Source organism: Lathyrus oleraceus, chromosome 7 (genome assembly GCF_024323335.1).
Source record: "Lathyrus oleraceus cultivar Zhongwan6 chromosome 7, CAAS_Psat_ZW6_1.0, whole genome shotgun sequence".
Classification (NCBI taxonomy): Eukaryota; Viridiplantae; Streptophyta; class Magnoliopsida; order Fabales; family Fabaceae; genus Lathyrus; species Lathyrus oleraceus.
This window is the reverse complement of record NC_066585.1, coordinates 20,985,822-20,999,128: the sequence shown is the minus strand read 5'-3', so window position 1 is coordinate 20,999,128 and position 13,307 is coordinate 20,985,822. Positions and strand designations below refer to the sequence as shown.

The window sequence follows — 13,307 nt, the reverse complement described above, 5'->3', positions numbered from 1 at the left end:
GATGCTTAGTGATATATATATATATATATATATATATATATATATATATATATATAGAAGTATATGATTTAGCATGGTATTCAATTTTGTAGTAGTATGTGTGTACTTTAAGAATACATGTGGTAGGTGTGGGTTACGTGAAACACTCTGAGTGAACAAATTAAATTGCTCGCTAAGTGTTATTGGTTCCTAAAAAGGTGGTTGGTTTGAGAATTTTTTTTTTAAATATCCAAAAATTTCAAAAAAATTTCAAAAATATCCAATTTTTTAAAATAATTACACAAATGGCCAAAATTGGCCATTTTTTACACTTAGGCGCCACCCTAGTTGGCGCCTACCCTTAATGGGTAGGGCAAGTCGCCACTAGGGGTGGCGCCTATGCCCAATCCATTTTTATTTCTTTTTTTTTTTTTTTATGTTTTTTTTTTTTTTTAAATTTTTTTTATTTATAAATTTATGTTTTTTATTAAGTATATTAATTTATGTTCACACATATATATAAATAAATTTTTTTATTTATATATATATATATATTAATTTATATATATATATATATTAATTTATATATATATATATATTAATATAATTTATAAGTAATTAATATTATTTGTAAATTTTTGGAAAAAAAATTATTTTATATATGTATAAAGATATGATAGACAATATTTTTAAAGATAAAGATAAAGATATAAAGATAATAAACAGAAAATATTTTTATTTAAATAATAGACAAGGCAAATATTACAAAGATATGATTAATCACATATGATGCGGTCCCTTGTACGATCCGCACGGGGGAGGTCTAGTTACTCGCCTAGACGGTTCACGTGGTGGTGGTGCTTCCCTATTACCACCCCTTGCCCTAACACGCCCCCTTGCCGCTTGCCGTTGTGGTTCGGTCGAAGTCCCTTCAGTGCTGTAGGAAAGACGGGTCCCCTCTGCGCCCTCGAAGCTTTGTCTCGGTGGGACAAACTGACTACTGCTGGGTGCGCCCTCGAATTGTGGTCTTTGGTAGTTTAGGGTTGAATCGGGTTGGCCAAAGTGCAATGTTTGTTGTGGTGTGTAGTAGTCCTGTTGGTAGTCCTCTTGTATACCCGTGTCGGGGCTAGGTGGAGGACTGGAAGAGCTTGGGAAATTGTCGTGTTGGAAGTGTTGGGATTGGTGGAAGTAGGGGGATTGATATTGTGGTAGGTGTTGGGACTGTTGATGGTGGTGGGAATGTTGAGTTTGTTGTTGGTAGTCTTCATGGTATTGGGATTGAGTTTGTGGTATGTATTGTTGATTTGGTTGGGGGTGGACATGTGTTGTGGTTGTTGTTGTTGGTAATATGGTGGTGGTGGTTGTTGTTGGTAATAAGGTGGTGGTGGTTGTTGTTGGTAAAATGGTTGTGGTGGTTGTTGTTGGTAATAAGGTGGTGGTTGTTGTTGTTGGGAATACTGTGGTGGTTGTTGTTGTTGGAAATATGGCTGTTGCATCCGGGGATCGTCCAAATAGAACGGGTCAGACACAATCATTTCTGGATTGGTATTTGCTCTATACCATTCCACATATTCCCTTGTCGGCTTCATTTCGTTGGGCGCCACCGGAAATTGTAGAACATAGTGGGCACGGTCTTTCCACATTTTTCGAAACTCCTTAGCAAATTCCTTCCAATTTTGGGCATACCACTGGTGGCTGACTTTTTTTAGATGCCAAGGTTCCATGGACATTGGGGGGCCTGGGATGTCTTGATGCATTCCGAATTGAAGCTTGACACGGTCACTTTGGTGCATCTCCACAGTGGTGAACCGCATTATGGCCGTTTTTGCTGTCCAAACAGCTGCATCTTCGGGGTTGGGTTGATGTTCCAATCCCAAATATGGCCTCCAAATAAACTGCAAAGAAAAAAGTAAATATGTTATTTATCGAGAATGCATGACATTAATAAATCAGTTAGAAGTTGAGTGATTTAGTGGTAATACATCCTGTGCTCGGAGACGATCCAACAGTTGACGATAAAATATAATTTTATTTTTGGGGGTAAGACTGTAATCCAGTCCGGTTGTAATGAACCTAAACAAAAAAAGATAAATAATATTAGTTACAAATATTTATAGAATAAATATACAAAATGAAATAAGATCATAAATTTACCTAGTTGCGTAGGGGGAGGAGTAGTCATTAGGATTTTCTGGGGCTAGCCTCGGCAATCTCCACCACCCCCATGTTTGAAGCAAAAAAGCACATCCAGAAAATGTACAGTGCTCATTTTGTGCATTTTTACACAAAGAGCTATATAGGAATGCTAATACTGCAGAACCCCAACTATATGTGCTTATTCTATCAATGTCCCCGAGCAAACTCAAGTACATAAAATTTATGCTATTTCCCGTCCCTTCGGGAAATAGCAAGTTCCCAAACAATAGCATAATGTAAACCCGGGTTTTTATGACTTTTTCTTGTTCGGAGGATTCCTCAGTCAAAGTTATGGAGTCGTGGTACAATTGTAGGCTAGATAATTTAATACCCTGACCCCTTGCTTTGGCAGACCCCTCACCCTCGACCAGATCTACCCCCAACATTTGAACACATATTTGGTTAGGCTGTTGAACATTTCCGGTCACAGGCTTACCATCTATTCTAAGACCTAAAAGCATGTACACGTCCTCTAATGTGACGGTACATTCACCAGTTGGTAGGTGAAAGGTGTGTGTCTCAGGTCTCCAACGTTCACACAGAGCCAAAATGAATTTGGCATCAATGGTGGCATTTACGACATGCATTACATGACCGAAACCCGCACGCTCTATGTAAGGTACGCACCATGGGTCTGGATAAGGCATTGGGTGTGAACGTTGACGAAATTTCTTGGGATCCTTTAAAAACAAACAATATAAAAAATCATTATATTGGACTTTTAAAAAACTAATTACAAACATACGAAAGAGGCAATGTTCAAGAAAAACTTACGAATGAGGCAATGTTTGCCCTAGTTCCTCTGTGTTCTTGGCCCATGGTAAGAAGCGACATGACTGCAATGTAGGAAGAAGCTTGGTGGATGAGAAGTTTCGCCTGAGTTCTCTGAATAAAAGTGTTAGTGGTTGATGAAAACTTGCAAGAATGACCCTCTATTTATACTCGTTTTCAAGTAGACTGAATATGCAAAAATGTGACAAGTGTAAGGCATGCGTGGTAGTGTTGGCATGCATTGGTGGAATCTGATGATGCAGAAACGTGACAAGTGTAAAGCATGCGTGGGAATCTTGCATGCATAGGTGCAGACTAGGTGGGAGTTGTCTTGTCTTGGGGAAGACTTGGTGGAATCTGATGATGCAAAGGTGTGACAAGTGTAAGGCATGCGTGGGAATCTTGCAGAATAGGTGCAGACTAGGTGGCAGTGTTGGCATGCATAGGTGCAGACTAGGTGGGAGTTGTCTTGTCTTGGGGAAGACTTGGTGGAATCTGATGATGCAAAGGTGTGACACGTGGAAGGCATGCATGGGAATCTTGCAGAATAGGTGCAGACTAGGTGGTAGTGTTGGCATGCATTGGTGCAGACTAGGTGGGAGTTGTCTTGTCATGGGGAAGACTTGGTGGAATCTGATGATGCAAAGGTGTGACACGTGGAAGGCATGCATGGGAATCTTGCAGAATAGGTGCAGATTAGGTGGTAGTGTTGGCATGCATTGGTGCAGACTAGGTGGTTATGGGTAATCGATCTTAAAATTCACCAAAAGTTTATTTGATTGGAATGAAAAAAATAAAATAAAACAATAACTGATATCAATATTTTTGTGTCTAAATATATTTCTCGAACACATTTACATTAGCATAATTTGTTACTATGATGCATAATAGAACAAAGCCACAAGCAGAAGCTGTCCATAGCTGTAACTCTGGGATCCCTAAATCTCTTGCCACTCTTCCAGCCAACCCGAAAGTTCCATCAGCATGGAAGGATTCACATGACTCTGTGCTGGAAATGGTACGAATTGGTGGTGAAGACTTGATGGGGAACAGGCATGCATGGGAATCTCTGAGACTAGGTTCAGGCTATAGGTGGATAGGTTGGCATGCATTAGTACAGACTAGGTGGGAGTGTTGCATTCAAGGGTGTGACACGTGTAAGGCATGCGTGGGAATCTCTGAGACTTGGTGGTGAAGACTTGATGGGGAACAGGCATGCATGGGAATCTCTGAGACTAGGTTCAGGCTATAGGTGGATAGGTTGGCATGGGAATCTCTAAGACTAGGTTCAGGCTAAGCCTCTGAATCCTTCTGATGACTTCACCAGGTTGGTAATCTCCCTCTAACCAAGACATCAAGGACCTTTTTAGTTGGTCCAACGAACGGATGTTCCAAAATTTCATCTCCATTGGGGGTTTCAAAGGCGAGAAAATAACATGCCCATCCCTTTTTAAGATTACTGGTTCAGGATCCGGGCGCCTTGATGATGTTCGCTGCCATGACGACGGTCTTGGGGATGCCATGAACTCAACTTGATACAGAAGGTGGTAGGAAACAGTGGTGAAGAAAATGCAAGGAAATAACACTTTATTTATAGGAAAAGATCTGGGTTGTACACCAGTCTACCTAACCCTAATTAGTGTCGCACTTGATTAATTAGGGTTTCAATTAGGTCATAACTACCAAACTCGGATTATAACCGATCAATAAACCCTAATTATAATTGATACATTAACCTTAACATGAATAACCCTAATTCTCCCAAAAATTTATAAATAATATTATTTACTTATAAATTAAATTAATATATATATAAATTAATATATATATATATATATATATATATATATATATATATATATATATATATATATATATATATCTTGTAAATAAATATTTATATATATTAATTAAATGTGTATAATATTAATTGTTTATAATTAAATTAATATATATATATATATATATATATATATATATATATATAAATTAATATATATATAATTAATATATATATATCTTGTAATAATTTTATTTATATATAAGTGTTAATATAAATTAATATAATTTATAAAAAAAATATATTTATCAAATATCTAATATTTAAAAAAAAAAATTAAAAAAAAAAATTAATAAAACATTTAAAAAAAAAAAAAAAAAAAAAAAAAAAGGGATTGGGCATAGGCGCCACTCCTAGTGGCGACTTGCCCTACCCATTAAGGGTAGGCGCCAACTAGGGTGGCGCCTATGTACACAATTAGGGCAAATTTTGCCCATTTGTGTAATTTTTTTGAAAAAATGGTTAATTTTGAAATTTTTTTTAAAATTTTGGATATTTAAAAAAAAAATTCTTGGTTTGAACAAGTGAGAATAGAGAATAGAAAAAGTTACCGTTATTCCTATATTTTTTCAGACTAATTATTCTAACGGGTTTAATTCTTGTCTTCTTTTCTCTTCACTTTCAGCTTAAAAAAATTCCTTAACTCAGTTATTTCTTTCACACAAAAATATTCAGTCTAGAACTTTCCAATTCACAAAAGATACATAACAAAATAGTCAGATTCTTCTCACTCTCACATATTTTATGCACGTCAACACTGAAAAAAAATTCTCAACCTTAAAGAAAGATTAAGCACTCGATCAACCAACAGTAGGATATCAAAACTCAGTGTTACTAAAGGAAGCGTCTAAGATAAGGATTTTTTCCCCATACATTTACGCTACAGAGGACAGTGTTGTAAAATGGTAGAAAAACCTCGATCTATTAAAATTAAAATCGCTATAAAAAAAAAGTAAATATTAATATATACATATATATTGCTTCAATTCATGTATTCACAGTATATTATTGATTGTGCTAACATTAATTTATGTTTTGCTACCAATATATTTCTATCTTACAATGAGTTATATATTACCAATTGTGATTTTAATTAAATCATGAGTATTATTATTGGTATATTTATCAATTGTGAGTTTATATTATATATTGTAGTGTTAGTATTTAAGTTATCAGAATGTTTATATATTGTAGTATTATCAATTAGTTATATATTTTAGTTTGATCTATATATTTTAGTTATAAATTTAATATTAGTAATGAAAGTTATGGTTAATATATGCTTCGATGCCGATATGTTACGTAAAATATGTATGTGAGAAGTGTTTGACTATTCATTATATATAAATGCATATGTAAATGTTAGATGTACCTTATTTAGGTGCTTTAGAAACTGATGCATAGTCATAGATATATAATTGTCATGTATAATATGCATATGAGTTAGTGTTTGATGAAGAACATAATATATGGACATGCATCATACAAGATGGGTTAGTAAAGTCAATGCATTTTACCGTTATGGTATGTTCGACGCTTTTAGGCATTTGTGCCAGGAGCCTTAGTGGCAAGTTTGATGTTTTTCGGGCCTTTGTGGCAGAAACCTTTGTGGCAAGAGCCTTTGTGACCGTTTTTCCCATTGGAATGAGTTTATTTATCCGGATCATTTGTGTTTCGTATAGTAGTCTTTGTCACATTACATTTCATATAGTATAAGCAAGTATATAAAAAGAAAATATTAGTTATATTTTAATTGGTGAAGTCTTTGTTATTGTTTTATGATATTTTTTTATGATGAGCATGATTCAATATGGATATGGAATTTGACCTTTACAATTGATATTTTAGGTATTCAAGGAGAATGACACGGTTGAATGTATTGCTTAAAGCGCGTACGGAGAAAACCAGGACTTTTAAAGTTATCACTTTATTTAATTAATTAAGTTGTTGCGATACACTATTTTATTTTATTTATTTTAGCATTTGAACTCATTTAAAAATGCGGATGTGAATTTTTTCGCCAGGTACTTTCGAACTGTTGCTAAATTTTATTAAATCCGTTTCTCCAAATTTTATTTTAAGTTACTGTTATAATTTTCTCATTTTATACTTAAAAAAACATTGCCGTATTTTTATAAGAAATTTAATTAATACTCCCTCCGTTCCTTTATAAGTGTCACTTTCTTGTAAAAAAATTGTTTTTTTTAATTGTCACTTGCAAAGTTCAAGGTAGTATTAATTGTAATTTTGTCAAAATTACCCATAAATAATGATTGCAGAGAGAGAAAAAGTAAAGTGAATGTAATAAATAATTAAGGGTATTATAGGTAAAAGAAGAATTATTGTTTGAAAAGTAATAATAATGATTAACTTCTTTGGTATGTGTAAAAAGTCAAAAAATGACACTTAAAAAGGAACAGATGGAGTATCTTTTAGAAAATCTGGGATGTTACACATCTCACTCACCTAGTTATGGGAAGCATAGGAAAAAACATTTCTTGGTCAGAGAGAATTCATGGTCAATATCTGATCCACATCTTCCTAGAAAATATGGATTCAATAGTGCATCATTGACTGAGAACGCGTGATCCTTCCCAAGGAAACCCGAGGCTCAAATTCCTCTATAAATACCTTATCCAAAGGATGAGATAAGGGAGGTCATTCGTACCATAACATAATATTTACATAAGGAGCCACTCACCTCACATGATATGACCATCTAAAACCACCGTAAACATTGTAACATCTCTATACAAGGCATCTCGCCATCGTGGGCAAGTCCAAACCACCCTAAACTATTATAAACCTATTAAGGCCTCTGAGTACCCCTACTTTTGTAGGTAGGGATGACAATTTGACTCATCTCCAATGGACACCCGTAAATTTACCCACAACGGGCAGGGTAAAAATCCTCAAAAATGGGTATGGGTAATTACCCATAAAAATAAGCGGGTATGAATGTGGATATGAGCACTTTGATACTCACCCCGCCCCATACCCGCACATTATATATTTATGTAATTTTATTTATATTTATATTTATATATTTTAATTTATATTATTATATAAAAATGTATGTCTATCAATTATAATATGTATATCAATGTTAAACCATTATGTATTTAATATAAGTATTCGCTTATTTCAACAATAAATTATTTGAATTTTTTAATATTTTTAAAAACTTAAAATTATATGATATTTTATAATTGATCTATTTGTTTTTAAGAGGAATGCGGGTCATGGGTACGGGTATAGGTACTTACATATCCATAGGACACGGGTATGGATGCTAACTTTGGCACCCAAGCGTGTGTGTGCTCGGGCACGGGAATTTTTTCAAATCACGGATATGGGGATGGATGCTATGGTACCCTGCCCAACCCTATCCATTGTCATTCCTATTTGTAGGGATACCACACACACATATACCTTTTTGACCAATATAAATACATTATGCACTTCGAACTTAAACTAGGTATATATAGTGGCGAAGTATTGAGACATTTAATGCACATAATCTCGCATTAAGAATATTGTGTGCGTCTTATGATATTTTGTATGATAGACAATGCCTTACCTCAATAATAGTAATTAATGAAAATTAACTTAACTATTGTTCCTTCTCATATCTTGTTTGTTTTTTATTTACTACTCAATGATATTCCATTTTTTAGATACATTAATACTCTTATTTGCTTTGGTATCTTAGATTTTTCATTGCATGTAAGGTTTGATGCTTAGAATTTGGAAAATACAAGGGCTTTGAAAGAAAGTGGTCGAGGATTGGAAGAGAGAAATAAATAAAGTTTTTTTTGTAAAAAAGAGATGCTCATTCAGAAATAGATCTATGTTTTCACTACTTTTCATGATGGGATCAATGTTCATAGATGATGCTTTTAGTGGTAATAGTTGGATAATGACAATGCAAGAAGAGTTCAACCAGTTTCAACGTAATCATGTCTCTGATCTTGTGCCACAACCTAAAGGAAAGAACATCAAATGAAAAAGTAGAATTTTAGACAAGCTACATCAATTAGGTGAAGTGTTAAGAAATAAAGCTAGACTAACATCTCAAGATTATAATCAACAATGAAGTAAATATTATATCGAAAATGTATCTATATTAGAAGTAATTAGATTATTATTGTCTTGTGTGGTTATTCCAAATATCCTTTTTGTACCAAATAGATATTAAAAAAATGAACTCTTAAATGGTGTTATTACTAAAGAGTTCATGTAAAACAAACACATTTGCATTTGAATAGTATAATGTTTAATCTACATCAGTACCAGATATATGTTAAGTGATCTTTTTTTACTTTGACTAACAAACCTAACTAAAGGGATTAATTAAAAATCTATGAAATTAAATCAATATTTTTAAAAATTAAGGGATCAAAAAAGACCACAAAATAAAAGATAAGGGGACAAAATATTTAGTCTTAAAATACTATTGTATTATTTTAAAACTAATGAATGGAAATGAATAGTTAACATTAGTTTGTAAATGTGACCCAAAACTAATGTTAGTATAGAAACTTTAAAAATATGAAATTTGAGATCAAAATTTGATTTTTCATATATGATGGTCAAAACTTTAATTTTTTTAAATATAGCTATTAAAATAAATTTAAGACTTTTTAAAACAACAAAATAGAAATGTTTGAAACTTGTATTCATAATCACTTTTACATACAAAAAATCCTTTTAAAAGTCAATAAGAGTGCTCACACAAGTACACTAATGCATAACTCCTCTCAAGCAGAAAAGAAGAAGTCACTTTGGAATGTTCTATAATGAGTATTTATAGTTCCATTACTATCTAAAAGGGTGCAAAAAGCAACCCAATCTATCTACTAAACATTCAAATTAGTTTACTTGGGCCCACAAACAATCAATTGAGCCCATTTTCAAAATCGAAGTTCTCCCGGACCGGTTCACCGGTTCACCGGTCTGAACAATCGTTTCACCATCCTCCCTCCCAGACCTGTATCATTCTTCATCTTCATCTTCATCTTCTTCTTCTTCTTCTTCTTCTTCCTCCTCGTTAGACCCTAATGGCGGGTTCTTCATCTTCTTCCATCATGGACAATCTCTTCCAACGAACCCTCGACGATCTCATCAAATCCATGCGCCTCCAACTCCTCACCGAATCATCTTTCATCACTAAATCAATCGAAGACATCCGCCGCGAAATCAAATCCACCGATCCCCAAACCAAATCCACCGCTCTGCAAAAACTCACCTACCTCTCCGCCATCCACGGCGTCGACATGTCATGGGCCGCCTTCCATGTCGTCGAGGTAATGTCATCTTCTCTCTTCTCTCACAAACGAATCGGTTACCACGCCGCGTCGGTTTCATTTCACGATCAAACTCCGGTTCTTCTTCTTATTACTAACCAGCTTCGGAAAGACCTTTCTTCAACCAACCACTTTCATGCTTCACTCGCGCTTCATTGTTTATCGACTATCGCTACTCTCGACCTCGCGCGTGATCTTACGCCCGATCTTTTCAATTTGTTATCGTCTTCTAGGGTTTTTATTAGGAATAGAGCTATTGCTGTTGTTTTGAGGGTTTTTGATAAGTATCCTGATGCTGTCAGGGTTTGCTTTAAACGGTTGGTTGAGAATCTGGAAAGTTCGGATCCTCAGGTTGTTACTGCTGTTGTTGGAGTTTTTTGTGAACTTAGTTGTAAGGATCCAAGGTCGTATCTTCCTTTGGCGCCGGAGTTTTATAGGATTTTGGTTGATTCTAAGAATAATTGGGTTCTTATTAAGGTTTTGAAGATTTTTGCTAGGTTGGCTCCTTTGGAACCTAGGTTAGGGAAGAGGATTGTTGAACCTATTTGTGAGCATATTAGGAGATCTGGAGCGAAATCGCTTGTTTTTGAATGTGTGAGGACTGTGATCACTAGCTTGAGTGATCATGAGTCTGCTGTTAAGTTGGCAGTTTCGAAAATTAGGGAGTTGTTGGTTGATCAGGATCCTAATCTTAGGTATCTTGGTTTGCACGCGCTATCGGTTGCTGCACCGAAGCATTTGTGGGCTGTTTTGGAGAATAAGGATGCTGTGGTTAAATCTTTGGATGATGAAGATTCGAATATTAAAATTGAGTCCTTGCGGTTGTTGATGGCTATGGTCTCTGAGAGCAATGTGGTGGAGATATCTAGGGTGTTGCTTAATTATGCATTGAAATCTGATCCAGAGTTTTGCAATGAGATCTTGGGTTCTATTTTAACCACGTGTGGGAGGAATGTTTATGAGATCATTGTTGATTTTGATTGGTATGTATCTCTTTTGGGGGAAATGGCGACAATTCCTCATTGCCAAAAGGGTGAAGAAATTGAGAATCAGCTTACTGATATTGGCATGAGAGTGAAGGATGCTAGGTTGCAGCTTGTTCGGGTTGCTCGTGATTTGTTGATTGATCCTGCACTGCTGGGTAATGTGTACTTGCATAGGATATTGTGTGCTTCTGCTTGGGTTGCTGGAGAGTATGTAGAGCTTGCGAGCAATCCACTTGAACTCATTGATGCTCTCGTACAGCCTCGGGCCAATCTATTGCCACCATCATTTAGAGCAGTTTATATCAATTCTGTTCTTAAGGTATTAAGTTTTTGTCTGGACTGTTACATTAATCAAGATGAAGGTACTGCATCCTCATATTGTAGCAATTTTGCTGGTAGACATTCGGAAATGTCCGATGTAAAAAAAGACACTGAAACTCCTGAATTAGCGGCAACATGTGAAAGTTCAACTTATGAACAGGATGAGGACTTTAACCCAAGGCATTCAACTGCTGAATCTTCTGACGACCTGTCTGTTGAAAACGGCATAGATAGAGTTGTTACTCGTTTTTCGAAGAGAAATTTCACACATGAATCTGTTGTAAGCCTATTAAATCGAATTGAATCAATTTTTGGTTCGCTAACAGCAAATCAGGATGTTGAAGTACTAGAGAGAGCGCGAAACATACTTGCATTTGTACAGTTAATTAAAGCTGACATAATTGATAACTCTGGTCAGAATGTGGACAAGAAGTATACTCAGGTTTCAACTGTTATCAAATCGATCCGCGATGCCTTTTCCATGGAACTTGGTCCAGTTTCAGTAAGTGCACAGGGAAGAGTTGCTGTACCAGATGGTTTAGTTCTTAAAGAGAATCTTGATGACTTAAAAGCAATATGTGGTGATACTGAGCCACCTTCGTCAAGTTCATTTTACGCAGGAGGTCCTCATTTTGGCACTACTTTGGATGCGTCTTCGTCTAATCCCCTGAAAAACGCTGAATCAGGGCCATCAAACGAGTCTACATCCTTGCTTGAACACCGTAAGCGGCATGGATTGTATTACCTTGCTTCAGATAAAAGTGAGACTATTCCAGATGATTATCCTCCAGCAAATGACCCCAAGTCAAACAGTAATGAAGCTGATGAGCTAGCCAAGTTGACAGAGCAATCACTTCTTTTGAGGAAAAAGACAAATCAAATGAAGTCCAGGCCTGTAGTTGTGAAATTGGATGATGGAGATGTAGCACCAATTCCATACAAAAGGCCAGAGCCAAGGGACAGTTCCCTTTCTGGTGCCATAAAAGAAGCTCTTCTAGGAAGTGAAACCCACCAGAGTTTGTCTCTTGATAAGTCATCAACTAAGCGGAAAGGGAAGAAGAAACAAGGCACAAATATTCCATCTGAAATGAAAGAAAATCTAGGTGATGCAGAAAAGCTTGATCCTGAAAATCTCAATTCGAGTAGCAAAAGTAAAGAGAGAAGACGGAGAGGTAAAGAGAAGATTGTTGAAGGAGAAGAATCTGATCAGAGGGGAAAGAAAAAAAGCAGCCACCGCCATGGCAGGCATAAAACTCATCAAAGAGCCAATTCACCCTTAAATGTGGTTTCCCAAACACCAGTAATTCCAGATTTTCTGTTGTAGCATTAAAAGGATTGTGTTTTGATATAACATCACCTGTTGTTATTGATTGAGGCTGCTTACTTGTATTTTTATAGCTGAGTCCTTGAGTTCTGTAGATTCTTTGTTCATATATATTTTTGTCATTGGTTTTCATATCTTGACATTGTTTTCTTTTCTTGCTGTCTGTTTTCTGTACATGTCATAGAATGAGCATATTCAAAAGTGAGTTATCAAGTTGGATGTTGTAGCTGCCACTTGTGTTTCTAGATATATGAAAATCTTACTATTGTAACATTTCCCATTACATTTTAGCCATGCTTCTTGAAATTCTAATGGTCTCATTATATGTTTTCTTGAATTATATGCCTCTTTTTACCTGTATCTCATTAAGATCAAAATGTCAAATGTTTTTGAATTATTGAGGATGGGTTATTGCTCTAGGTGTTTATGCTGTAAGCCTGTTAAGAGAAGTCTGTTGAAAGATAGAGAAATTGATGACAGTTTGAGTGAAACTTTCTGAAGTGTGATTATCATTCATTGACTAAAGAGTGAGGCCTCATATTTACTATACAAGTTGGTTGTCTAATATAAAAACTTGATATGGT

The 13,307-nt window shown here is 35.4% G+C and overlaps 1 protein-coding gene across 1 annotated transcript; it reads left to right on the top strand.

Annotated features, from left to right (window-relative positions):
• The first annotated feature begins 9,716 nt into the window (after positions 1-9,716).
• LOC127105792 (AP-3 complex subunit delta) lies at positions 9,717-12,996 on the top strand. The gene has a single exon (XM_051042998.1). The coding sequence runs from the start codon at positions 9,847-9,849 to the stop codon at positions 12,721-12,723; it is 2,877 nt and encodes a 958-aa protein (XP_050898955.1). The 5' UTR covers positions 9,717-9,846; the 3' UTR covers positions 12,724-12,996.
• The last annotated feature ends 311 nt before the right edge of the window (positions 12,997-13,307 follow it).

Excerpts from the sequence above, each read along its gene's own strand:
- LOC127105792 (XM_051042998.1), top strand. The coding sequence starts at position 9,847 with ATGGCGGGTTCTTCATCTTCTTCCATCATGGACAATCTCTTCCAACGA.